General features: G+C 44.8%; 1 protein-coding gene across 4 annotated transcripts in view; it reads left to right on the top strand.

Annotated features, from left to right (window-relative positions):
• Window positions 1-27,657, top strand: part of XYLT1 (xylosyltransferase 1) — a 208,627-nt gene that overhangs the window by 129,052 nt on the left and 51,918 nt on the right. For all 4 annotated transcript variants that reach the window (XM_065030707.1, XM_065030704.1, XM_065030705.1 and 1 more), the window contains 2 exons: window positions 7,907-8,079; window positions 8,673-8,875. In XM_065030707.1, coding sequence (XP_064886779.1) covers window positions 7,907-8,079; window positions 8,673-8,875 — 376 coding nt within the window. The remainder of the gene's footprint in view (window positions 1-7,906; window positions 8,080-8,672; window positions 8,876-27,657) is intronic.

Below are 27,657 nucleotides of genomic sequence, written 5' to 3'. Positions count from 1 at the left end.
GCATTCGCTTACACAGCTGCAAGATACCTATAAATATGGACTTTCTCTTTTTTGTGGTTTCCAAGGTTTTACCTCCAAATGTTAAGTCTAAGGTATAAGGGGCAAGAGAAGTCAATAGTCTTTGCCAGGAATACTGGTGTCTGTTGTTGGATCTGCTTTATATTTGCTCTCTGAAGTCTGGTCTTTTCCCTCAATATAGTAAAAATAACCTGCTGCTCACTTAGAGGGCATTTTGTATTCACCCTAATAACACTGATCATGATGTACTAATTGGCTGTTAATTTATATGATAAATATTACTATTAGGAAATTCATTCTAATTCAACATTAATTAATTTACTGTTGCTTTTGAGTGTTATTTATTTATTCATGAGAGTCAGTGGGAAAAGGGAGAAAATGCTTGGCTAACACTCTGCAGCAAAACTACAAATAATTGAGATTTGTCTCCCAGGAATGCTACTGTTTTCATAATTAGAATAGTCAGAAAAGCATGCTTGTTCCTGAGACTATTGGGCTGCCTAGATAAGTATCATAGTAAATTAAATTTAGTGTGTTTTGGAAGTGGAGTATAGAGGTATCTGATAATTAGTTGGTCGTTTGCAAATCATAAAGTTGTTTCAGTAACTACTGGAGACTGCAGGACAGAGGGGAGTTTTTGTTATCAATATAGCAGGCTGCTTGAATCCAAACGCTCCCTGGTGTTGTTTGGAAGTCAGTGGGTATCAGTGTGCTGCTGCAGCACGAGCGTGTGCGCAGACACAAGCGGGGCGGGTTTGGGGCAGTCCTGTGTTATCCCCACTGCTTTCAAGGATTTTGTGATACTGAAGATGTCTGTCTTTGTTCTCGAGGTTCTTCTGTTCCTTTCATTTGCGATGAATCCTTCAAATCACGTGCAAAACGTGCGCAGGTGACTCTTGCAGCGCCCGTGCCGCACGGACGCGGCAGAGGGACGGCAAAGCTGGCCTGGAAGTGTTTCCTCTCAAATTCCAAAACAGAAAAGTGCGGGGGTTTGGTTTTGTTTGTTTGTTTTCCTTGGGAAAAGATAAAAGCAATTCACTTTCTTATGATCCAGCTGTGAACATGAAACACGTCTACATGTGCCCTCGCTCTTACCTTCCTTCTTTCATGAACTTTATTTTTCTGTTCATAGGCAGGGCAAAAATCTCTCAAACCAAATCTGTAATAACAGTGAGTTTCCTTTTTCTCTGAGATTCTGTAGGGATGCAGAGCTGCTTATCAGTTCACAAACTCGCTATAGAGAAACTCCCAGTGCTGCCCCTGAATTTCTGCTGTCACCCCCTGAAATGACGAAATCAGACTCCAAATGCCCCCATCAGCAGCCAGGGCTTGTGCTCAGCATGGAAAGAACATTACTGAAATCTGTCTCTAATGTTAAATGGACTAGGCTTTGAGTGCTTGTAAATTATGTCTTGCTGCTTCCCGCCTGCCTTGCATTGATTTTTGCTTATGGGTTACTTGGTCATATGAACTTACAGGGGATTATAAATTGCTTCTGTAATTCATGATAAAGTCTGAGAATGAAAAATACTGGAGGGGTTGTTGAGATAAAACATTACTACAAAAAAGTTGAATATCCACTTTTCCATAGCAGCGTGGCTTCCGAAAGTTTATCCCAAGTGCTCCGTGCTAACTCACAGATTAAAACTATGGGTAACAGCAATTTTAAGGAAATGTACAGAACATAACCAGCAACCTTTCATTCTGTAAACCATAAACATCCCCTTCAAGTCCCTGTGCATCTTCTCAGCTGATTTCACTTCTCCTACTTTGCTGAGCAAGTTAAAACCCACTAAAAGAAGCCACAGGTGTGACCAGTCATGTTAATGATCTTCATCAGGAACTTGGTTTGTTTGCAGGAGCTGGAGCTCAGCCCCTCTCTGGCCTGGGCGGTGGGTGGGCTGGCGCCAAAGGTGCACATTCCCCGAGCTCCTGAACGTAATTAGCTTATGCTGCTAATTAGAGGCAGAGGAGGGCAGGGCCTGGCTGTGGGCAGCACCACCTAAGATATTTTCTTTCACTAAAGATGTCTACAAGGGCCACCATGGAAACAAATTAAGAATTTCCTAGACCAGAGGTGAAAATTTGCATCCCAGAGTTGGGAGTAATGTTGCTAAAGGTAGGTTTCTTGGTTCTGGCATGGGAAAAGCTGTTTTTTTATCTAAGGATGACAAACACGTGCTGTACTGCAGGGGTGGCGTTGCCTGTGCGAGGTGTCTTTGCTGGAGGGTGCTGTGGGAAGACACAACATCCCCTCTCGAGCCTGATGGTAAATGAGGTGCTTGCTGTGATGGGTCATTGGGCCTCAACTCCAGCAAGAGTTCTGGACACGTCAGATAAATGATGTGATAATTAGGCAAAGGCCTCATCAGGTCCTGACTGTTCACTGATAAATTGCTCAGTGAAGTTTTTTATTGTTTCTATGTAACTCCAACTACTTCTGTTACTAGGACTCACAAAAAAATGGGTTTTCTAAATGAAGGAATGTTTTGTTTTTTAGTTTTGTCACCTTGTTAACAAGGCAAAACTGGTTTTGCTCTAATGAAAATGGAAAATGTTTTCAGACGCAAGCCAAGCCTGGAAATTGTCAACCTGCTGCGTTGTTCTGAATTGTGAGCAATGGAAAAGAGGGAGTTTACGGTAGAAATCTGAGTTGGGCAACTAGAAACCGATGGACTGATATACAAAAAAATAATCTGGCTCACTAAATTCATTAAAAGATTTCTAGAGAATTCAGATGACCTCATTAATTAGCAATAGAAGTAAAAGATTAGCAGCTTGGCTCTGAGTTGTATTGGTGGATGACTGAGCGTAATGTGGCACCACAACAAATGCGAAAGTGATTGCACTGTGTTTATTATTGTGGCATTTAGTAATACTGCAATAGTTGAAGATTAAACTTTTAGTTATGACCGTTGATTTCTCTGAGCTCTAGAAGGTGCAAGTTGAAATAGCACTGGATTCTGCTGTTACCTGTAAAACCAGCGCTGGTTTTTGCTGCCAGCACCCGGGGATGTTGGGCCTGTTGCGCTGCCGGCGGGAAGCTACAAGGGCAGCTCTTACTTTTCTCAGTAAGTTTGTGACAGGCTTTTGGTCACAGTGCAAAATGCCACATTTTGTTTTCAGTGTGGGATAGCAAAATAAATACGCTTTGATACAGGGGTTTGTTATGAGTTGAGCAAGTGCTGCCACTTCTGTTGAGGTCCCATGTGACTGTCTCTTTGAAGCAAGGCAGGAGGAGAAATCCCTCCAATATCCCTTGTTTCCATTGCATAATGAAATGGCCAACTTTGAGGAAGTTTAACGCAAGTCCTGCTGCTGTTTAATGTGTGCTGGATGGCTGCAGAAAGGACACTCCGTTCACTCTCCCCATGTGCAAAGCGCTTGCCAAGGGTAGACCTGTGCTCCCCGGGTGGAGGTGTAATGTCATAATCTTCAGGGCTTTTGTTTCACCTTGTTTTAATATGATGGGCTTGTCATTACATTTTATGAAACAGCAATCTGCAGAAGTTACCCAAGCAAAAGGGAAATCCTTAAACGCATAGGGAAGTTCACTCAACAGGCCGTGCCCATGCTAAGGGCATTTGAAAACTGGGGGTGAATCTGGCCTGGGCAAGCTCAGAGAAGGTGAGATGGGGGGCAGCTTCAGTCCCACTGAGACTTGCCCAAGTGATCAGGACATGAGGAGGAGATGGGAATTCTCCTGGGTTGGCTCGACTCGTTTTTGTTGGCAGGGCAGTGACGGCACGTGAGGTGACAAGTACCAGCCAAGGCTGAGCAGAGGGAGCTGCATGTGGCCCCTCTGTACAGGGGGAGAGAAGGAGAAAAGGGGCTGGAGGTGACAAGGGCTGTTTGGGAGCAGGGAGAGAAAGGTGATTGTGGCAGTTGGTTTTCTTGGACTGAATTGACCGGGGGTAGAAGCCAATTGAATTAGCACCTAAGCGAGCTCTGGTGCGTGTGATGGCCCTGAGGAAGCTGTTAAACGTGAGTGCTGCCCTAAAACCCTTTTACACTTTCGTCACTGCTGAATAGTATGATATTAAGTGAAAAAATCTGATCCATCTTCTGTGCTATTAATAACACCCAGGAGGGGACGTGTGCCTACGTGAGGGGCAAGTCCTTAATAGGGAGGCGTTAACATGATGGGCGAGACTTTCGCATTTGTTTGCATGAAATGTCTTACAGAAATGCCATGATTAGAGCTGTTAGAATCTTGATGTAGTTTATACAGCTCTGAAGTCTTAGTGTATTTTTTAGTAAGCAAATACTCAGTTGAATGTTTCAGGCCAGTTTCATCTTATTTGTAAATCAGGCTGGTTCTTTATGAGTGGAGCAGTCTGCAAAATAGAGGGTGGCAGCCTAAACCAGGCAAGAACCAGTAGAGAGCAGAAGGAACAGATATTCTGACCTATGGAAGAAATATAACCTTCTTACCATTGTGAAATTCCAGGCAGCCAAGAATAGGAACAGATTAAAGAAGCAGGTGGAAAATGGGACTATAAAAACCTGAACCTAAAAGAGAAGCAAGGAAGGAACACATGGAAAAAGAAAGAAGTTGGGGTAGGAAAATAGCAGAGAGGAAAATAAGTGACTAGAGGAATTTATTAGAGAAACCTGATGAAGTGAGGTGGCATTTCAGATGAAAATTCAGGAGGATTTTGCTCAGTAATTGCTTGATAAATGATAGTGTGGGTATTGAAAGCAAGTTAGTTTAAAATAAAAGACCCACAATATGGCTATTTTAAATTCCTGTCACCTTCTACATATCATTGTAGAAAGCCACTAATTTCAGAAGAGAGGTCTCCAAAAATGTAATGATAACCACTGAAAATATTTGAGTCCATAGATGGGACATCATCAGCTTGAAATCAAAGCAGTTTAAAAGAAAAATGGGTTGTTTTAGCAATCACAATCGCCCTTTGTTCCCGCATCAGTTCTCTTGCAAGCTCGTTTCCTTCTCTCACAGCCCCTCTGTCCCTGATGCTGTGAAAAGCCCCAAGCACATCCGACAACTGAGTGGAGGTAAATGGCCCTAATAAACAAACCAAAAATGATAAACAATTAAATGTAAGCTTTCTTCTAATCTTTTAATGCTGCTCATCCAAGTCTCATTGAGTTAGTGGTGGAGATGTTTTAAAAGAAATGCCACTTAAGTTGCTGCTGTTTAGAGTGACTCATGGGGCTAGAAAGTTCCCCATGGGTAGTCTGAATACAACTGGGGGTGTTAAAGTTGCTTTAATTTATGAGCAATACTGCTGCAGATAGATGGTCCTGAGGGGCTGTAGGGTGGGAAGGGTCTTATACATGGGGCAATGAATTTCTGAGCCTTTGTAGGCTCTTTAGTTCTCAATGTCTCTGTGTATTCCTGCATTTTAAGCCCTTGTAAAGAGCCGTATCCCACAGACTGGGCACAACTCTTATCCCCACAACGTTCCTGGACCTGTTGTTTTATAATTAAGACATTTTTAAAAAGAAAGCTTTTGGTACTGTTTTATCAACATATGTTTCCAGTTTCCAAACCCTGGGGAAAAAATGTCTTTCCCTCTCTTTCTCTTCACACTTGGCAAATCTCTTCTTTCTGGTTCCTTGTATCGAATCAGACAGACGTGAGCATGTTCAGTGCTTTGGAAGGTGCATTGGGCTTGGTGGCTGCGCTCACAGACTGAGTACAACTCATCCAGATACACTCTGTGGTGTTTTTGGGAAGAACCAAAGGATCCGTGACAAGTTGAAACGGGGCTGGTTGAGCTGGGAGCTCCTCAGGGCTTCACGCTGCTTTGGAACCAGAGGGTTTAATTTGCAGATAGAAGATCCACCTCGTACACTCCCGGTTTGCTGAGGGCCTTTTCCTGAGTCCCCTTCAAATTTGTGTCAGTTAGGAAATTCTTACTCCTAATAGTATGAATATCTGCTCTGGATGCCCAGAATCTGCTAATTGGCATCAAATTAACTCTAATTCACTTGGACACTTAGTTGGCTCACCAGGCTTTTGTTAGGAAGGTAGGAAAAAACCAACCAACCAAACTTTTCTGATGCTGAGGAAAAAAATACAGGTGATTAGTAGCTCCTATAAAAGAGTGTAAAATCCAATTCTGTGGTTTTTCTGGGAGTGCAGCAGAGTCACTTCTTTCAAACAAACAAAGCATGTTCAAGTCCTGTCCCATCTGTGGTCCCACCTGTGGCCAGGGAGCTTTACTGCATGGGGGATTTTTGGAGGACACAGGTGTGTGTTGTTTCACAGGATCTGTTTGCAGGATCCTGTGGTGGTGGTTGATGGTGGGGATGGGAACGTTCCTGGCCAATCGGCTGGGTCAGCTCATGCCATTGCAACAAGGCTGGGGAAGGGACCTGAACACAAGCCCTATGGGGAGAGGCTGAGGGAGCTGGGCTTGTTTAGTCTGGAGAAGAGGAGGCTTAGAGCTGAGCTCAGCACTCTCTAGAACTACCTGAAGGGCAGTTCTTGCCAGGTGGGGATTGGGCTCTTCTCCCAGGCAGTCAGCAATAGGACAAGGGGCCATGGGCTTCAACTCTGCCAGGGGAAATTGAGGCTGGAGATGAGAAAGCAATTCTTTGCAGAGAGAGTGGTCAGGCATTGGAATGGCTGCCCAGGGAGGTGCTGGACTCACCGGCCCTGGAGGTTTTGAAACAGAGATTGGACATGGCACTTAGTGCCATGATCTAGTGAATGGACTGGAGTTGGACCAAGGGTTGGACTGGATGATCTCTGAGGTCTTTTCCAACCCAGTCCATTCTGTAATTACCAAACCTTTCAACCTGGAGTGGGAAATGAGCATTTGTGCCTGTGTTCACATGAGCTTCCATTAGTTAAATACATATTTTCAGTATAATGAGAAGTTCAGACTTTTGACGTTGTCAAATGGATTTGCCTTTTAGAGAAAATAAACCAGAATAACAGCTCATATCTTAGGACTCTGAAAAATTGTATCTTTGGTCAGGGGGGTGGCAAGAAGGGACTAATTAACTTTTGAAGCAATGATATTGCCTTCCATTTAAAAAATAATTAAAACATGCAAGAGGAAAATTGTGGCAAGAGGTTTTTCTTTTTAGCCTCGGGGCACTTCCTTTCCTTGTTCTTTCAAAATTCCAGCTTCTTCCTAAATCGTTTTTGTGGAGAAAGCTCCTTACAAGGTTGGAGCACTCAAGAGATTGTTTAACTGAAGAATGAATGTCAGTTTGGAATAGAATTGTGTTTTTCTTCCATTGTGTTCAGGTGTTTGTGTTGAAGAGCTGTTACACAAACCCAAACCACTTTAAATTCCTGAGTGAGAATGTCCCTCCAGCCTTTCGGTTCATCAGTACATCCTGACTTAACGTTACCCTGCGGTGTTTGCTTTAGAAAATGGACACCAGAAATTCCTCTGGTAAAATAAAAATGAACATAAATTTTAAATAGGATAGTGAGAGTCCCTCTCCTAGGCCAAGAAGTGAAGATACGCAGCTGCTGCTTAAATGTTCTGGGATAGATCTGCTGCTACAAACAGATGCTGTCAGTGGGGATGATCCTCAGCTGGGCTGTGCTGATCACTGGGACAAGCATCTCCTGATAAACGGGGGGTCATTTCTGGGGAGCAGGAGACAAGCCGCCCTTGGAACAGCGTTTAGAAACTTGGAGGTGACTCCTTTGAGGCTGCAAATGTGCATACCCGGGTAGATCTATGTCCAACTCATGAATGTCTGGGCACTCGCCCTGTTGGCGCAGGCAGGGCTGGTGGGACGCCCACGTCCCCACGCAGGGACCATCTCCGTGGTTCTCAATTCCCCCTAGAAACTGCTTTTGAAGCAAGAGCCGAGGTGAAATGTGTACTGCTCTCTGCACCCCTGCCCTGCGGCTGCGCTCAGAGATGTCCTGTGTTTTGTTTTCAAACAGGAAAAGCCAACAACAATGTACAGTGGGATGAGGACTCCGTAGAATACATGCCAGCCAACCCAGTCAGGATCGCTTTTGTCTTGGTTGTTCATGGCAGAGCTTCTCGGCAGCTCCAACGCATGTTTAAGGCTATTTACCATAAAGACCATTTTTATTACATTCATGTTGACAAGGTAATATATCACTGGTTATAAATTGCCTGTCTCGCCATCTGTCAGTTTGCCCATCTCTGTCATCTCCTTCATCTTCTCTTTCCCTCTGCTGCGTAGAGTGCATGTCACTTCTTGTCTCTCCATCTGTTGTATGTTTGGAGCCTCTTTTTTATTCTTTCTTGTTATTTTCTCTATGTAACAGCCTTTGCTTCTTTTTATATGTCTATGAGGATCTATTGATGTCTGTCTGTCTGTTGTAACATTTAGTTATCAGTAACGGATAAGTCACTGCAGGCTGACAGTGGTGGCCTGCTGGATGGAGAGCTGACCCAGGGCTCCAAAAGGGAGGCAGTAACAGTCACCTCCTTTACAAGAACCCTTTGGGATCTACTGGTGATAAATAAGAACTACTTACACTGATTAGTGATTACTATAGTTGTAATAAAAAGAAGTAAACAGGGGTCTCTGTCCATTTCCAAATGAGCGTTTAGCAGAAGGTCGTGCGCCACAGTAAGTGAGGGCAAAGTAACACTCAGCGAGGCAGGGAGTAAGTGCAGGGAGGGACAATTTGGGACAGAGTAACTTGAATATGTTACTTTTTTTCTCCTGTAAAGCGATCCAACTACTTACACCGGCAAGTGCTCCAGTTTGCCAACCAGTACCCAAACGTGAGAGTCACTTCTTGGAGAATGGCGACTATCTGGGGAGGAGCGAGTCTGCTGTCCACCTACCTGCAGACCATGAGGGACTTAATGGAGATGAAGGACTGGCCGTGGGATTTCTTCATTAACCTCAGTGCTGCCGACTACCCCATCAGGTACAAAGAGTACTGTAGGAGTGTACATGTTTTATTCCTAAAGGAAATTTGTGGATATGAATTCAGTGAAGGTAATGTTCTCGTCTTCCTTTTTTTAGTACTTTTTCTGCAGAGGATAATGATAGTAGAAGTGACAAATAAGTTGCTAGGAGTCAATTATATCTCTTCAGCACCAGCCGCTGCCTGAATATCTTTATTCTGATGGCGTCAGGCGAAGAACTTCACACATCACCGCGTGACAAGGCTTGTGATTTTAAGTGAAATTATGTTCTTTCTGGATTTACATAACCCAGGCCCCACAGCTGCATTCCATACCGTTTATTACATTGTGCAAAAGTAGATAACCCCTAAAAATAATTATGATGAACAAACAAACCCAAAAAAGACCCAACCCCCCCAAAAAACAACTGTCTTTTAGGTTTTAGGCTATAAATATTATTATCAAGAAGAGGGAAAGAGGAAATTCTCCTTGTGACTTCTGTTTCCCTCTACGTCGAAATTAATTCATGAAAGGGGAAGTAACTTTCTTGGGTGATTTTCTGATAAGTGGTGACATAACATGCTTTGAATACTCTTAGAAAAGAGATACATTTGATGCTTTAACTGCCTTTTGCTGATTTGCTTTCTGCAAAATCTCTCTCAAATGATGGGTCCCTTCCTGAAGCTGCTGCTCAGACAGAAATCCCCTCTGAAGTGAAAAATGAAAGAAACCATAAGCATATGCCTTAGGAAAGATTTTGTGGGAAATGACAAAGCACTTTAGTGCTGGTGCCCATTGCATCTGATCTAAGCACTTTTGGTGTCCAACAAGAAGACACTTAACAACTTTGGTCTATTATCTGTGCTTGTAAGAGAGACTATGTAGTTCTGTAGTATATCTCTTGAGTTTTGAGAAAAAGCAGCGTGTTATTCCCTGTTGTTCACTTTCCTGGAAGGAATGCTGCACTGATGATGAAAGGCAGAGAAATGCAAGACCATAAAGGGAGAGGCAGGTGATGGCACTTGGAATCAAGTAAGATGAATAATTGCTGAAGGTCTGGTATAGTTATAGACTAATTCCAGCAGATGTATGTGGGTACCCTTCTGTGGTGTTGAGTCCACCCTTAATATTGTGTAATGCGGAGGCCATGACCTGTGGCGGTTTCAACCGCTCTGAGTTCCCTATGGAACAAGTTAAACCACAAAGCCAAATGGGATCAGTCGCTTATAGACGTGGCCAGAAACAATCACAGGATTTGTTGAGCAGACCGGAGTCCGTTCGGCGTTAATGGATTCTTTGTAATAGTGCCGTGGTATCTCGCGGTCGTTCAGACTCTGCACAAGTGCCGTTCGGCTGGAAAAATTCCAGGCGCCGCTCTCTTTGTGGGGGAAATTCCTGCGGGTCGAGCTCTCGGCTGCAGCGCCCGTGTCCCCGGCACAGCCGTCCGGACCAGAGCTGCTGGAAATGTGCTTCAGCAAGTACTAAAAAGCCTTGTTCGGTGCTGCAGTTTTAATGACAGCGACTTCATGGTACTGTTAGGTTTTTTTGAATACGGAATATTACAGCTATAAACTCTGGAAAATGTTAGCTCGTTAAAGATATATATGAGTTCATTTCATTTTCATAGTGGAGATGCGATAAATTAGTATTCTTTGTAATCTTTGGAAAGGTATTACCTTGCTGCAGACCCCTTAGAGACCTGATTGTTTTTCCAGGAAAGAGTAAATAGGCTGTTTTGAGGATTTTTCTCCTAGTTTCAGACGTGATTTTTTGGATAATGGGCGAGGGGCAGTTCACACGTCTCTCACTGGTTAGTCATATTGCAGTGGTTTTTGCTGGGTTTCCCTGCGTAAGAACATATGAATTTTGTAGATTAATAGGTTTTATCCAGAGCTGCTTCACATTAAGCTTTCTCTTCCCATCTGCCATTCCATCTGTAACACTGAAACCTTTACTACTTCTCTTCTGACAATTAAAGCTAATCCAGCCTTCTAAGTCAGAAAGACACATTCAGTATTTGCGGTTAATACTATATGATGGAGCCTAAATGTGTCTGGGGAGCAGGCTGGTGTGTTCACAGGCTACCTTGCCGTTGTGGGGAGCCCTTCATCCTTCAGAAGAGGTGTCCAGAACCAGATTGTGCTATATAAAGGCAAAATATTAGAACCATTCATTTTGGGAGGGAAACAAAACCATGTAAAATAAAACATATGCAAGCCAGCTACCCCGATTATTCTTCCTCATGCCTTATTGTTTAGTTTGTGGAGTTCGTAGGTGCAGCACCAAGGAACACAGTTGTCCTGATCCGTGTGCTCCGGGTTGTTACTGCAGCAGAAATCATTGGCAAAATCTGCACATAAAGGCACCTCTGAAAAAACAGTGTTTCCCTTTGGTCAATACGCTGTTAAATGGCCTGAGTGGAATGATGTGGTGTGTTATCCAACCTCGACTCCATTCAGCTCCGTTGGACATTCCCAGCGGGCACAGGAGGGATGAAATGGCTGGAGATGAACCCCTGTAAGTGACCCGAGCTGGGAGGTGGTGTGGCTGCCCCTCCGTTTGCTCTGAGGCTGTGAATAAAAACAGGGCACGTGCACTCAGGGTTCTCAAGAAACCTCCTGTCGCAGTCATTGCATTCGTGAAGAAATGAAAGAAACCAGCACCTTCCTCCCTTTTCCTTCAGTTTTTTAATTTAGTGGCATTTGTTCAGGATTTAAAGTCGTTTCTTTTGAGAGCCTCTTTCAAAACTCTGTGGGAAAGCTATTGATGCCTTTAACCTCTTACTTTACATGGTATCTCTTTGCATTATTTATTGTCTCTGACAAACAGCATCAGGTAGTCAACCTTCTGTTCAGGGACTGAAATTTCACTCCCAACAAGGTGAACTATGGTAGAGCATCTATCGATGCTGAATGTTTAATGTGCTTTACAGGAGTCCTTGGATAATGTGGCAGGTGAAGTGTTGCACCACTTAAATTAAGAAGTTTAATGAGATCATTTAACAGTGAATGTCATGTCAGTGCTTACCTGGCCACAAAGCTGTATAAAGAATAAACGTAATGAAACATTTGAACTATTTATAATTTACAGTAAATCACTGAGCCTCAATCACCAAAGGGATCACCACATCTAATTGCCAGCTAATGCTTGGTCTTTAATAAAGGTCAAGCAAAATTATTAGCAGGAGCTTGGGGAGTGCTTCAGAATAGCAAGAAAATAGAGTGGCTTAATGATGGAGCCAGCAATGCAGATATAACTACAGTTTCAATTATGAGCAATCAGGTGTAACAAAGGAACTTAAACCCAGTCTAACTGCTTGTGTTTTTCTTTTTGGCAGTATTTTAAGGTAAAGGTTGCATAGCTGTATTTTCCCTGAAAGCCTGTGTTGCGAAGACTTGGTCAAATCAGACCCATTCAGTAGAGATTTTGGTCTGGAACTTGAATGACATGTGTATCGTAATACAAATAGCACCTGGAGGAGGGTGGCTGCAGGCTCCAGGGAGTAAATGAGATCATCTGGCTGGGAATGGTACTTTAAATAGGTGCCAAAGTTGGTGTGATTTATGGAGATCATCTTTGTCACTCAGAATCACATTCAAAAATTAAGAAAAATGAGCTTGTAGAGAACTATTGACTGACTCACTCTTGTTAAATTGTGTTGTTCTCTGATTGATGGTCCAGGTAACATTGTTAATGCTAAATAGCACTAGTTATCTAAAGATTAAAATGCTCTTTTAGAAACCCGAGAGTTGCCCTTTGAAGTGGGCAAAGCTTTTTCTCAGGTGGGTGTTTCCAGCTCCTCAGGCTGCCTGTCCTGCATTCCCCCTCAGACCCGCACTCCTGACTCTTCAGGAGAGTTATTAGCAAAGATAACTGCCCAAAATCAACAGTTTCATTTGAACTCCTGCCAAATCCACATGTGGTGGGCAGCCTAGTAGTGATAAGCTGTCCTTTCCCTCATCCTTGTCCTCACAGCTTTCATCTCTAATCACTGACTGGCCAGGTCCTGCTGGGGCTGTCCTGGGGCTGCTGCCCTCGGGTGACAAGAGGGGAAACAGAAGACAAAACGGCTCTGAGGAATATTCATTATTTAAAATTCTTCTCCTCTGCGAGCAGCCACATGAAGTATTAGTTAATACGAAATCAAAGTGATGGCTTCTGAAAGAGGTCCCTGGGCGGCAAGGTGTTTGCCAGGAGTGAAAAGGTGAGAGCGGAGGGAATAGCCAGGTCTTCAGGTTTTCATTCTGATGGCAGGTGGGAATAATTATAACCATCAGGTTTTAGAAACAAGTTCAGCCTTTGGGAAAAATGCTTAGCACTTTTTCCAAGTTACTTTTCAGGTGCCAGAACTACCTGGGAGAACAGCAGTTTCCTTGTTTCGGTCACTGGTCCAGATTCGTCCCCTGCAAACCACTCTATGTGAACTGCATCAGGGATGATATTTGCTCTGTCAAATTTACCATGAGCTGCTCAGATTTCACCTGGGCATTTGACAAAATGACAGAACCTTTGAAGCAGGTGAGAGAATACAGTTTACATGGAGTAAATGAGACTTGAGCTGTCCACCTGCTTTTGCAAAACTTCCCAGCTTTTGCAATGTGCAGGCTTGAAATGCAATAATGGAAATGTAGGAAAATATCTTCTTAGAACTGAAACAAAGAACTGAGCTTTTACATACAGTGCTCTAACTTTGTGAGAAATGGCTGAGACCCAGTTCTGCCCTCTGGATGGTTATCAACTTAGAAATCCCAAAGCCAGCGGGGAAGGTTTGGATTGGATGTGGGGAACAATTTCTTCCCCAAAGGGCTGTGGGGCATTGGAACAGGCTGCCCAGGGCAGTGCTGGAGTCACAGTCCCTGGAGGGTTGGACAGACAGAGATGAGGTTCTCAGGACATGGGGCAGTGCCAGGGGTGGGTTATGGTTGGACTCGATCTTGAGGGTCTTTTCCAACCAAAATGATTCTGTGATTCCATGTTGGACCAAAACTCACCAAAACCATTGGCTCAAAAGGCAGTCCCACTCTCTGTCTGATTTCTTATCAGTTTGACTTAAACAATTCTGTGTCTCCCTGAGATTCAGACATCAGAGCTGGCTCTTACAGATCTTCCCTCCCTGGCCGTCCGTGAGTTGGTGCTGCACACGGGAGCCCATGTGACGGACACCGGCTGAACTTGACCTTGCACCACATTGGAAGCCGCCTGTTGCAGTGCTGCTCTGAAATGCCGGCCTTGCCGCTAGAATAACGTACCGGCACCAGGCGTTCATACAGCGTTCTTTCAAGTGCCCTTTCGAGTGTCATCCTGAGCTGGAGCGCCGGTAAATCTATCCGTGCATCCAGACGGGAGTGCAGCCCAGGCAGCTTTAGCGGTACAACATCTGTTAAGGTGCTGGCGCCTCAGGTTTTTATCTCCCTATTGGAGCTGACATTGTATGTGGTTTTGTTTGCTCAGAATATCTTTATCTGGCAAGCCAGATGTCAATCCACTCTTAATGCTTTGCAGGGAATCTTTTTTCATGTCCAAAACCAAACTTTATCAGTGTTTTTTCTTGAATCTGTGTTCTCTGAGAATTTCAGATGTGTTTCTCTCTTAAGTCCCTCAAATAACCTTTTCTCCTCCTCTTTTCTCCCTTTGCCAGCACGTTTGCTTGAGATGTATGTATATTTTGAAGGTTATATTTTTGGTTTGCTATCCCGCTTCTCTGTTTTACTGTTCCATCATCAGTGGTTGGCAAAGCGGTGCAACATGGTCACAAATGGGTGGGGTGAAATGTTGAGATAATTGTGGCTTACAAACGTTGTTTACATCTGGTGTTAACATACTGTTTTCTTCAACCTGGCAAATGTCCGTGATGGGAGACCCACCCTTTCTCTGTGCTGCCACAGCAGCTGTGGTTGCTCTTTCTGCACCTCCTGTCCTGGGTTTAAGGCTAGAAAGCAGCTTTTGCTTTTGGAAAATTGTGACATTTGCAGCTCTCAGCAACTTTTTTGGAAATTTAGTTCTTCTGAAATGTTCTCCATAGAAGCCTCAGTCTGACAAGAGAAGAAAGCATGCCCAAGACTGCAGCCTGGTTTGGCTATCCAGGCACCTCTACAGTGTGTGCGGATTGAAGGTGCATCAACAAAGCACATTTTTAGAATAGAGTTATTACTCAAAGTACTCTTGTATGTGGCAGCGCGTTATCTTGCTGATTACAGTGCTGGATGTTCAGCCCTTCTTCTCTTTCTGTGTGCGTTGGAGTACGTGAGCTGGTGTCTGAGCCCACTGGAGGAGCGGATGGAGCCCTGGATCCCCATGGTTACGAGTGATGGGCATCACGGCACCCGAGCTGCCCGGCCCGTGTCCTCATCTCACAGAATCCCAGAGTGTCAGGGGTTGGAAGGGACCTGGAAAGCTCATGCAGTGCAATCCCCCCATGGAGCAGGAACACCCAGATGAGGTTACACAGGAAGGTGTCCAGGCGGGTTGGAATGTCTGCACAGAAGGAGACTCCACAACCTCCCTGGGCAGCCTGGGCCAGGCTCTGCCACCCTCACCGGGAACAAGTTTCTTCTCATATTTCAGTAGAACCTCCTGTGTTCCAGTTTGCACCCATTGCCCCTTGTCCTGTCACTGGTTGTCACCAGAAGAGCCTGGCTCCATCCTCCTGACACTCCCCTTTTCCATATTGATCCCCATGAATGAGTCCCCCCTCAGTCTCCTCTTGTCCAGCTCCAGAGCCCCAGCTCCCTCAGCCTTTCCTCACACGGGAGATGCTCCACTCCCTTCAGCATCTTGGTGGCTGCGCTGGACTCTCTCCAGCAGTTCCCTGTCCCTGGAACTGAGGGGCCACAACTGGACACAATATTCCAGGTGTGGTCTCCCCAGGGCAGAGCAGAGGGGCAGGAGAACCTCTCTGACCTACTGACCACCCCCTTCTAACCCACCCCAGGTACCATTGGCTTCCTGGCCACAAGGGCCCAATGCTGGCTCTGTCCTGGCTCTGGGGCTGCTCACAGCGAGAATTTCCAGCAAGGAGCCAAGGGGTTTTAATCTGTTTGCCGTTTGATTTCTGGATGCAATTTTATTGATTTATTTATGACTAAGAAGAGTCTGTCTCCTAAAAGAGAATTAAATGCAGGTTTTCACTGGATACCATTCAGGCTTATCTATAAAAAATAACAGCACAAATGTTGTGATAATGTGCACTGTTGGTTCCTAGGCAGCCCTCTTACATCTTTTGTCTTCAGGATGCTAGAATAATACCCAGACTAGTATTTTTGTAAGGCTAACCGCTGTGCTGGGGCTGGGGGGCACTGAGCAGGGTGAGAGATCTTACCAGCTCAGCTCTTTCTCCTTCACAGCTCCAGGGCAATTTATGAAACCTGCTTTTCACTTCCAACTTGTCTTTGTGGACAAATAGTCTGGGGTAACCAAGTCAAAAAAAAGAGTCCTTGGTGCAGAATGGCTTTTGTACTTTTAAATTCCCCCTGGCTGTCCCGTCCTGGCCGCGGGCGCAGGGGCATGTTGGGCCTTAGGAAATCCCAGCTGGGACATGCTCTCCTGCAGCTTTGCTTCAAGTGGCTTTTACTGTGTGGATCTAATTGCGATGTGGGTAACAGGAGCTGCAGAGAAACAGGTCCTTGTGGTATTTACCTGGGGTTTATGAGCAGAAACTCTTTAATCTCTCTTCACATGGGTTTTGGGGGATTTTTTTTCAAAAGTTTAGTAAAATCATTATCAAATTCCAAAAGCTCAGACTGCTTGAAAGAGGGAAACATTCTTATTATAGCATTGCAGTTTAAACATGCTCTCCCTTCGTGGCCTCACTGAATTCTCTCAGGAAATTAAAAATCTGTTGAAATTGCCATTAAGACACTTTTTTAGCTTAGATTTCAGGATGCCACTTACAATAAAACAGCTGCAAAATAATATCTGGTGGCAGTTCAAAGTGAAGATGAAACAACATGTGCTATTATACCTTTCCCAAGTCACTCTTAAATAGTTTTGAACCAAAAGGCTATTAGTGGGTGAGCAAAAATGTTATTCTGATTCAGTCTTTCAGTGGTGATATTGAAATAGAATGGAGGGGAATAGATGAACTCTTTTCTCCCAAAATAGGGCCAAAAATGTAAGATTTGTGTGGTGTTTTACGCTAAAGATTTTTTAACCAATTTATACATAAATTCTGGTCTTGCCTGGATATTAAATTATGCAATTTAAGGTGTTTTTTTTGTTTAAATTCAGGATTATTGAATGAGTGGAAGGGCTGATTTGAATGAAATACTTTGCAGGAGAATTAAATCTGCTTTGGAACAACAGATTTTTTTTTTTTTCAAAAGCGCTTCTGTATAAATAAGATGCAGTAGTAACCCCAAGTGTTACAGAGCAAGGGCAGCACGAGGGTACGGTCCCCATCACTCTGACCCCTTGAAGCTCTCATGTCTCTGACCCAAAGCGATGCCTGTGGGTGTTCAGTGCTGCGGAGCCCGCGGGGATCAGAAGACACTGGGACACCTCTGGGCACACTTAGTGCTTTTGAATGATCCTGATTGTTCCGCTGTGCTTGGTGCTGGGGAGGCCAAACCTCAAATCCTGAGGTCAGTTTTGGGCCCCTCACAGCAAGAAAGCCCTTGAGATGCTGGAGCGAGTGGAGAGAAGGGAACAGAGCTGGTGAGGGGCTGGAGCACAAGTGTGATGGGAGCGGCTGAGGGACCTGGGGGTTCAGCTGGAGAACAGGAGCTGAGGGGAGACCTTCTGATCTCTGAACTGCCTGAAAGGAGCTTGGAGCCAGGGGGGGTCGGGCTCTGCTCCCCAGGAACAAGCGCCAGGAGCAGAGGAAACGGCCTCAAGTTGCGCCAGGGGAGGTTGAGGTTGGATGTGGGGAACAATTTCTTCCCCAAAGGGCTGTGGGGCGTTGGAACAGGCTGCCCAGGGCAGTGCTGGAGTCACCATCCCTGGAGGGCTGGACAGACAGACATGAGGCTCTCAGGACATGGGGCAGCGCCAGGGGTGGGTTGTGGTTGGACTCAATGTTCTCAAGGGTGATTCTATGATTCTATGACTAGTGGCGACTAGTCAAAACTTTATATCTTGAGATATTGTGGAGGCTTTGACCTCGTGGTGCAGAAATTCAAGACCTACATTTTGCTATGCAATCCCAGCTAGAATTAGTGACCAGTTGGCTGTTACAGTTGCACCTTATTACAGTTGAACACTCCATTTCTGCTCGGCCTGCACAGTGCCATCAGTCACAATGCATTTATACGATACTTCTGAATCTCTCCCTACATAAGCAGTGGTGCTGAACACCCTGGACTGTGTTTGTGGCTGTGTGTCTGTAACTTCCAGAGATCAGAGAGGACGAGCCCCTGGATGGTTCATTGTAGCACACATTCTACTCTGCCGCACGCCATTTAATTTTATCCATCATGGTGCATTCCTTGATGAAGCAGCTGTAGGCACAAGCATCTCTACCCTTTCAACAGGATAACTGCACTCTTTGCCACATCAGGAACTGGTTTGTGGCCAAGTCTTTTCCAAACACAGAGTCGATCTTTGTTTAAAACTTCTTGCCCCAAGGTAATTTCTAACCAGTAATCTTGCCGCAATGCATTCTTGGGTCAGCTGAAGAGTAAAAGGTCTATAAATCTGAATTAATTATTTGTGTCACATTATGGCTTTAAATAATTGAAGCAGCCTTGGAGGATGTTTTAGCGCTGACTGGGATTGTTGTGTTCGGAAGATGGGCTGCACCAGGCCAGGCAGATGCTAAGGGCCGGCAGGAACCATGGCTCTGCTCACTCTGAGGGTCCATGTCATTGCTAAACCTTCGCATGGGTGGTATCGCGTAGGCACCAAAACTGTTCCCACAGGGCTCAAGTCCTGTTGCTTTGGGCAACTACAGATCTAGAGCTGAAGTCTGAAACACCCTGATCTTTCTTCTGTATGTGAAACTGGCACATGTGGCCTGTCAGGAGATATCGGTGCTGGTTATCATCACAAACCGCCTGGAGGAGCTCCAGGTTTGTGAACCATTGCAGCCCAGGAGGGGAGAGGCAGCCAGGACGTTGCTCCAGGTCACCCCCTGTCCCCAGGCAGCACCAGATCAGCTGGAGACAGACTGCCTGGTGTAAATCCACAGGTCTTTTCTTGCTTGAAGTGAACCTCGCTCCTCTTCTGCTCTCATGATTCAATAATTCTCCACTGCTTGCAGCTCTGTTGAGCACAGCAGCGAGTGGGACCACCAGCCTCCCAGTTGTCTTCTCAGCACCAGTTAGATCAGTTAATGGATCTACATGTTTCCTTCAATGTTTTTTCACTCAGACCTCCTCTCTGCCACGTGTTTGTGCCCTTTATCCGCCACTGCATTCTCCATCGACTTCAAAACAGTCACAACAAAGAGTAGGGCAGGTCATCAGCTGGCACAAATTGTCAAAATAAGATTATTGCTCAACCCAAATAATGGTAACAAAATGTGACCTTCTCTTGTTAAAACCAATTAAGTTTCCTTCCATCAACTCTCAGTTCATTATCCATTTCACCCCCCAGGCCCTGTTCTTCCATCTTTTCAGGCTTGGTGCAGAATTAATGTTAAATCCCATTAGCCTGACCCCGTTTTCCCCATTTTGCCTTCTGGTCCTTTGAACTGATGTGCTCCGACAGGTTGATTCAGCAGCCCGGGGATCAAAGGGAGGGGCGGGCCCGTGAGGAGCTTCGGGACGGGCCTCCTTTAATTCACCTTCCTTTAACTGAGGTTTGTGGAAGGGCCTCAGGATCTCACTGGAAGGATGGAGGGTCATGAAATATAACAAGGGCTAGTGTAGAGTCTTGCATCTGAGCAGGAACAACCCCAGGTTCCAGTGTAAGTTGGGGAACAAGCTGTTGGAGAGCAGCGTAGGGGAAAGGGACCTGGGGGTCCGGGGGACAGCAGGGTGACCATGAGCCAGCACTGGGCCCTTGTGGCCAGGAAAGCCAATGGTACCTGGGGTGGGTTAGAAGGGGGTGGTCAGTAGGTCAGAGAGGTTCTCCTGCCAGGCTCTTCTCGGTGACAACCAGTGACAGGACAAGGGGCAATGGGTGCAAACTGGAACACAGGAGGTTCCACTGAAAGATGAGAAGAAACTTGTTCCCGGTGAGGGTGGCAGAGCCTGGCCCAGGCTGCCCAGGGAGGTTGTGGAGTCTCCTTCTGTGCAGACATTCCAACCCGCCTGGACACCTTCCTGTGTAACCTCATCTGGGTGTTCCTGCTCCATGGGGGGATTGCACTGGATGAGCTTTCCAGGGCCCTTCCAACCCCTGACACTCTGGGGTTCTGTGGGCAGGACGGTGTTCCCTCCTGGCCAATTTTATGGCTCTCATTTCACCCCATTGCCCAGCACGGCAAAGGGGTGAGCGTGATGGGGTGAATCACGGCCCGTGGGCAGCATGTAGTCAGAGTGAGAGCAAGTTATATTTCAGAAACTGAGAAATGACTAAAATTTGTCATTTAAGCTGGAAAAGTGGCACCTGAACGACTATTAATACATCCAGAAAAGCAAAGATTTCTCATGCGTTCTCAGTTGCAAGACTGTTGCAGCTGATTGAGGGACACAGCTCACAATGACAGACTTTAAATCTATGTTACATCTACTGGATAGAGGGGAGATTTAGATTACATGTTAGGAAGAAATTCTTTACTGTGATGGTGGTGAGACAATCCATCCAGAGAAGGTTACTCTGAGGTTACTCCACATAAACTGTTCTGAAAGCCTCTTTTTTCCACTTTCTTGGAAAAAAATTAGTTTTTTTTTATTATAATTACTCAATCTAATGAGCAAATAATTTTTATTATTGACTTGTACAAATAAAATTTCAGTTGGTTGCGGGAAAGTTTAAATTAGATCAAGTGAACTGTTTCTTTCAATCTATGCTCATACTTAATTTTAATTTTTATTTTACACAAAACTCTTGGTAATTTAATTTTGGAGATGGTGAAAAAAATTGCTGAATATAAAATATGCAATGTAGAATATACATGGCCTAAACAAACCAAAAGATCCCACTCAGCAGCCCAATATCTAGATTTTTTTTCTTGAAGCAAAGTCTCCCTAATTTGAGTAATGGACTTGTTGATAATTTCTGCAGCTCACTCCACTTGCTTATTTAATCAGTGATTATTGTTTTCATCGAAATGGGATGTATCGTGTAGGCAGATGAGGTTCAAAATGAATATGCAACAGTAGATAAACACATGAAAAAACGCCAAGCAGGGAGCGTCATTCTGTACTAAATCAAATCTCAGTGCTTTGATAAACCTAAAAATCTATCATGTTTCATTTTAATAATTAAATATCCTTGGGTATTAGCAGCTGGTTAGGCAAATGCTCACTGCCATTTTTTTTCCATACTTCTCAGCAAATTTATGGAGTTCTTTTTGTGAGATGGGATGGTGGTGTTGGTCTTAACGCTTTGTGGTGCTGCACCTGGTACTTGATGCCCTGGCCTGGATAGGAGGAGCCTGTGTTCTGGTCCAGGTGGTGTTATAGTTTTCTGTATTAATCTCTGCATTGATGCCATATTGTTAATTGGCTTGTTATTGTAATATCAGGTAAAGGCAACTTTGGGAGAAGTTGGCTTGGCAAATACCTTTTAGCAGCTGTTAAGTCATGTAGTGACTGGCAACAATTACATTTTCTGCTGCTCTGACACATTAACGAATAGGCCTTATGGAAAAAAAATGGTTGCTCAGGAACTTCTGTGGAGAATTACCGACTGTAAAACACATCAGGAAGAAAAAACAGAGCAGTTCTCAGAATGACAGAAACACGGTGCTAACTTTAGCCTGTTAACATGCTAATGACATCCCTTCAGGGCCTCGTCAGCCCGGCCTGCGAATGGGGAACACCGCAAAACTGGTGTCAGGATTTCCACAGCCCGTTCCTAGAGCACAGAGCCAGGCTTATGGGCCGGCTTATGCTAACTGAGTGCACTGCACTGATTTGGGAGCATTACAGAGCTGAACACAGGATGAAATTCAGTCCTCTGCATAGGAAGGAAAGTACTTTTTCATTGATTAAAGGAATTGCAAGAGGGAACTAGTCTCACTGTTGAGGGTACTAAGAATATTAGTATTTTAAGGAACAAAATAATGGTTGATTTGTGTACTGCGCTTTCTTCCAACGTGCACCTGGTAAAATAATGGGCAAAGCGCATTTACCAATGTTTCTGTTATCCCAAAGTTATATTTTCTAGTGGGAGAAAACCTTTATTGTCATAAAAGTTATTAAATAGGAATATACTGAAAAGAGAGAAAATAAAAGAATTTTTTTTTTTTTTCCTTACAGGGTTAAAATTAAGTAAATAAGATCAATTAATTTAGAGATTCTGGGCATGAATCCTCTTTAAACATGCATCTTAATGTAAATAGCACCATGGCTTAAAGCCGTGTAGCTGACAGGTTGATGCACACTGCTGCTTCCTGCTCCCTGCCCATCAAAATGATCATTTATGTCAACACTCCGCTTCCTGATAGATGGAAATGTAAAATAGGATAGACCTTTGGCAGTATAATATTAAACTGGCCTTTCTGCACTGAATCTTCAGCAGATAGCATGTGTTCATTAACTTTGCACTCTGAGTTCAATCACTTCATATGCTCTTAATAGAAAAAGGTTAAAAACGTTCAGGCTTGGACTCACTGATGTCATCCACCCAACCGGTGTGGTTTTATCATGAAAATCACAATTCTTTCCATTTATCCTAACCACAGCTACCTTGGAGAGTTGCTGACTAAAGTGCTAATGGCAGCTATTAGTGGAAGGGCAGCTAAAGTGACTGGGAGCATTGGCCTCGTTGTGTGTCTGAACCCATCGGGCTGCGTGTGACAAACTCCCCATGAAGTTCTTTCCAGTCCTGCAAGCTCACCTGCCCCGGCTTGTGCCGATGCTTTTCCTCCCTTTGGACCTTTAATTTGGGAAGAACTCATTTTGAACCAGAGTGATGATGTTGTTGGCTTGTCTTCTGAAAGCCTGCCACGTGGCACGGACAGTGAATGCAGAAGCATAGAATAATTTTGGTTTGACAAGACCCTCAATATCATCGAGTCCAACCATAACCCACCCCTGGCACTGCCCCATGTCCTGAGAACCTCACGTCCGTCTGTCCAGCCCTCCAGGGATGGTGACTCCAGCACTGCCCTGGGCAGCCTGTTCCAATGCCCCACAGCCCTTTGGGGAAGAAATTGTTCCCCACATCCAACCTCAGCCTCCCCTGGCGCAACTTGAGGCCGTTTCCTCTGCTCCTGGCGCTTGTTCCTGGGGAGCAGAGCCCGACCCCCCTGGCTCCAAGCTCCTTTCAGGCAGTTCAGAGATCAGAAGGTCTCCCCTCAGCTCCTGTTCTCCAGCTGAACCCCCCAGGTCCCTCAGCCGCTCCATCACACTTGTGCTCCAGCCCCTCACCAGCTCCGTTCCCTTCTCTCCACTCGCTCCAGCACCTCAAGGCCTTTCCTGTAGTGAGGGGCACAAAACTGCCCCCGGGGTTTGAGGTTTGGCCTCCCCAGTGCCATCAAGAACAATGGATTAGGATTAGGATGGAGTTTGAAGTATCTAAACCCCACATTGCTTTATGTTCTCTTCACCAGTCTGCCTTATTTAAATTTCCAAATAGGACTAACAGGAATGTCAGCAAGGCTTGAGAAACAGGTTTTGCCAAAAAAATAGCGTTCTTCCATGCTCACAGTTCAACTGAACTGGCAACTCCTGTCCATGTGGTGGGAAAGGGATTTTGCTTTACTATGATATATACCTTTAACCAGTTTTTTATCCCTAATCAAAGTTACACACACGTCTAACTTAAAAATATTTGTTGGAAATATGCAATTATAGGCCTTTTTAGCAAAGCTATCTGCCAGGCACTCAGTGTCTGGGCTAGCAAGATGAAAATGCACATATATGCTAGTGGCGATGTGCTGATCATTCATAAACTTGAATAGAGAAATAAATAGAAAATTGTTCAACAAATCAGGGCGAAATCTTTCCTTCCTTTCTAGCCAAATGCCTCTAAGTTGAATGCATCAATAGCAGGTTATTTAGGGAATAATTCATCCTGCATGTAGCTGATTTTCTGTGATTATTTTCATGTGCACCAGGTTCTGTGCAGCTGCACGTTTGGAAGGAGCATTTTTTTCAGGTCATTCATTGTTGATAAGCATATGGATCATCTAGGCTTCGCTATTGCATAGAACTAGATTTTTGAAAGGAAAACCGTTTCAAATAATGGATTTCATAATTCTGCTGTAGAATACGTAGGTTGCTTTAAAATAGGGAAAACAGAGCTGCATGTGACATGGTGCCACAGGATGGTGTATTTCTCATTTCTCTAGTTTGTATCGCAGCAGCAGGGATGCTCAGAAGATGTCATTGTCACAAAGAGTTCCTCACATCAGCTCAGAGGCGCTCCTGGGATCGAGGGGATCTTTTAAAAACGTTTTCTAAACATCAATGAGTTAAATGTCAGACATGGGTGAGTTGTGTGCTGTATCTCTGGTAGGGATGGGCAAACTGAGGTACCACCGGATTGCTGTCCCTGAAAGAGTCTCTGTACTCGTGTGCCCAGGGATCTGAGATGAGTTAAAGGGCAATTCCCAGCTCTCGATCTTGTGTAATCATTGCACGTGCTGCTTCCCAGCACACGGGCACGCAGACTCTTACCCAGGAGAGCTACAAGTGTGCTACAGTTAAGCACATGCTGTTAAGTGCTTCACTGTATCAGACACACAGTGATTGCGCTGTATTGTAGTGTGTTTGGTAAAATCCTGGATAAATTTGAAGGCTTGTGTTGAAATTGCACTTTGAAATAATTGGAAATTGAGTAGATTCCTTTATGCCTAGCAAATAGCTCAAGAAAGTCCAAAGCACCAAGTTAAAAAGTTTTAATGAGTGCATGTGGTGAGTATTTGATCATAAAAGCTGTAGGGTTTATTAGCTGATACAGGGCTGGAGTTTTTCATTAGCCAAAGGCATTTCAGAGTTTCATGGGATATAGCTGGAAAACATTCCAAACAAATGAATATTCTATTTTAAAAGAATAATGAGACGTTGAGGGTTTTTATAAACTCCAAAGTTTGCTAAACCAATATCTCTAATTAGATGAAGAAACTCTCTATAGAGGCTTTGCATCAGCGGCTGTGCACATAGCAAATGTTTTAAGCATTTACATATCAAATACCGCTGGCAGCGTTTTGGCTGCAGTCCAGAGCTGTAGATAGTTTTAATCACATTTGTTCATTAATCCTTGGTGGAATTCTCTTATATGGTCTCTTTAGGATTTTCATTTAAGCATGTGCTGCTGCTTGTCAGCAGTGAGCTTATTTATTTATTTCCTGAATGCCATCTGAAGCCTTGAATTTATAGAAAATAGGTTGTGGAGTGGCTCGGGAAGCAGACGATGGAGTATGTTCATTTTCTCTCAGTAGATCTCCTTTGTACGCAAGCATTCATGTACTCTCACTAGGAAGAGGTTTGTTTAGCAGCGTGACATTTAAAGAAGACTTTCACCCCTTTGTGGCTCTGTTAGTTCTTTTCTTTTCCATAGGCGGCAGACAATGGTTGAATGGGAAGCGGTAATTGAAAGTACAGCAAAGACGATTGTGTCGCTAATAAAACGGAGAGCCACTCAACGCTGGCAGCGTGGCGCTGAGAGCAGCCGCATCCCCAGCCATGACTGATCGGTGTCTGGAGCATCCAAACGCAGAAAGTCAACGCTGGGGGACACACGGGTGCGAGTTCCCACCCCGAACTCTCACCCCTCAGGTGCTCGAGCGAGCTGAGCTGCTAAGGCAATGGTTTCCTTCCATTATCTTGTTTCTCTGTTAAACCTGACTTGAAAGACAAAGCCAAGCATCCAGACAACACTGCTGTGAAAGCGGAGGTGCTAACAGTCGCCTGGAGCCTTCCACATGCAGTTGGCCTCTGAAATCATATCTGTCATTCTCATTTTCGTGGTACGTTTTACGAATGACTGCTGTTGTGGGAATCAGCTTCTCTGAGCAGTGCCTGCCATGCTAATATTTGTTCTGTGATAGCAAGGGCTAAATATAGCCTTCCCCTTTCTTTGCATTTTTAGATGGCAGAGTCTTTTTCTCTTGCCACAGCCAGGGTCAGGCTGCCCTGAGCCTCCCCTTGCACTAAGTTGCCTTTGGGGGGAGCGGGGGAGTTGGGAGCATCACCAAGAAGGTCAGGCTGCGTATCCAGGGTCCGAAAGCTGAACCCTGCAGTGAGAGGTGTTTTCTGTATTGTTGTGCCGCGTTTGCGTGGTTGATCTTGCTATAGGCATTTTCTTCACGATGAGGCCTTGGAGGTTTTTGCTTTTGTCTGCTGAATCATTCTGCTGTGGCACCGTTTTGTTAGGTTACCTGTGCATGCTGTGCACACCTGGTGTGTGCTGGCTGTACAGCTACAGATCAGGGTCCCTTATGGAGGGGACACAGGCACAGGACAGCCCCAGGCCGGGGACAGAGGAGGAATTCTCCTATCGCAGGGCTCTTGGCAGCGATGGCATGTCCTAATACTTCACAGTAACGTGTTAAGTAAGATTAAATTAATGGTGTTTTGAAATCAATGACCTTAATCATAATTATTAGAATTTATTGAAAAGAAGGGAGGAAATCAAAGGCATTTAAGCTCTTCTGCTCCCAGGCTCTCGTGTGCACATCTGCCTGTTTAACCGTGGAGTAATATCACGTGTAACACTGAGTGGATAGATGAGTTTGCCCCATAATTCCAGTTTTCTTCTCTGAAGTATTTTTTCTTCTCTAGGGACCTTCTAGAAATAGTTTCTTGGCAAAGAGCTGCGGGTTGCTGTAGGTCTGGGCTCTGGAGGGCTGTGCTCTGCAGTCACAGGGACCCTGGGGAAGGAGTCGGGCGAGGATGAGTGAAAACACCAAAGCCTTGGGCCCTTGTAGCAGCTTTGACTTACCTTTTCAGACTATAAATTTGCCTTCATCATTCTTGCATCAGAGGCTCTTCATTGCCACTCTGAACCACATCAGCCTCCTTGCCCTACTCTCCCAAATGCTTCCCCCCTTGTGTTTGTTCTTGTGGTTTTTTGTCTATTCAGCTGCTTTCATGGTGCTCACCTGCCCCTCCAGCACCCACCTGTCGAGGGTTTAGATTGAGGGGTGACAATAACACCCTGTATTGTTAACCTCCTCTTGCCCCTCCCTCTCCCCACTTCCCACTCAGCACAGGCGATCGGGAGGGAAAGAAGGACAGAGAGAAGAGAGTTGGAACAATTAACAATGTTTTACTAATGCTACTAATAAAAATAGAGAAAATAATACAAAATATGCAAAACCAATCTTGAAAGGCCCAGCAGCTGCAGAGCCAGCACCCGAAGTCCTGGACTGGACTCTGCAGCCAACTGGAGCTGGATTCAGTCTGTCACTGGCCTCAGTTCACAGGGATGACGAGCAAGGCCCTCTCCTAATGTTGCCATAAGGAAAAGGGGTGAGATCCTCGTGATCTCCCACTTTTATATCAAGTATCACATGAATGGGATGTTATACTCAGTTGGTCAGTTTTTGGTGACCTGTTTCCCATTGCCCCTCTTGCGAGATGTGCATCCATTCTTATCTGTCTGGCGACCTTGCATACCATTGCTATGTCTATCAAAACATGTATCTGGCTTTCAGGAAAGCAGCTAATAAGAAGGCTTTAGCTGACAGGCAAATTCACTAAAAGAGAAACTTGTTTTTAACAAAAGCAGCACCCAGCCCAGGGCAGAGCCGCTGGGTGTTTGTGGCACCCACCACGGCAGGAGCTGCTCCCTCCTGCGCTCACCCCTG

This window comes from Columba livia, chromosome 15 (genome assembly GCF_036013475.1).
Source record: "Columba livia isolate bColLiv1 breed racing homer chromosome 15, bColLiv1.pat.W.v2, whole genome shotgun sequence".
Taxonomy (NCBI): domain Eukaryota; kingdom Metazoa; phylum Chordata; class Aves; order Columbiformes; family Columbidae; genus Columba; species Columba livia.
This window is presented reverse-complemented; position numbering and strand designations above follow the sequence as displayed.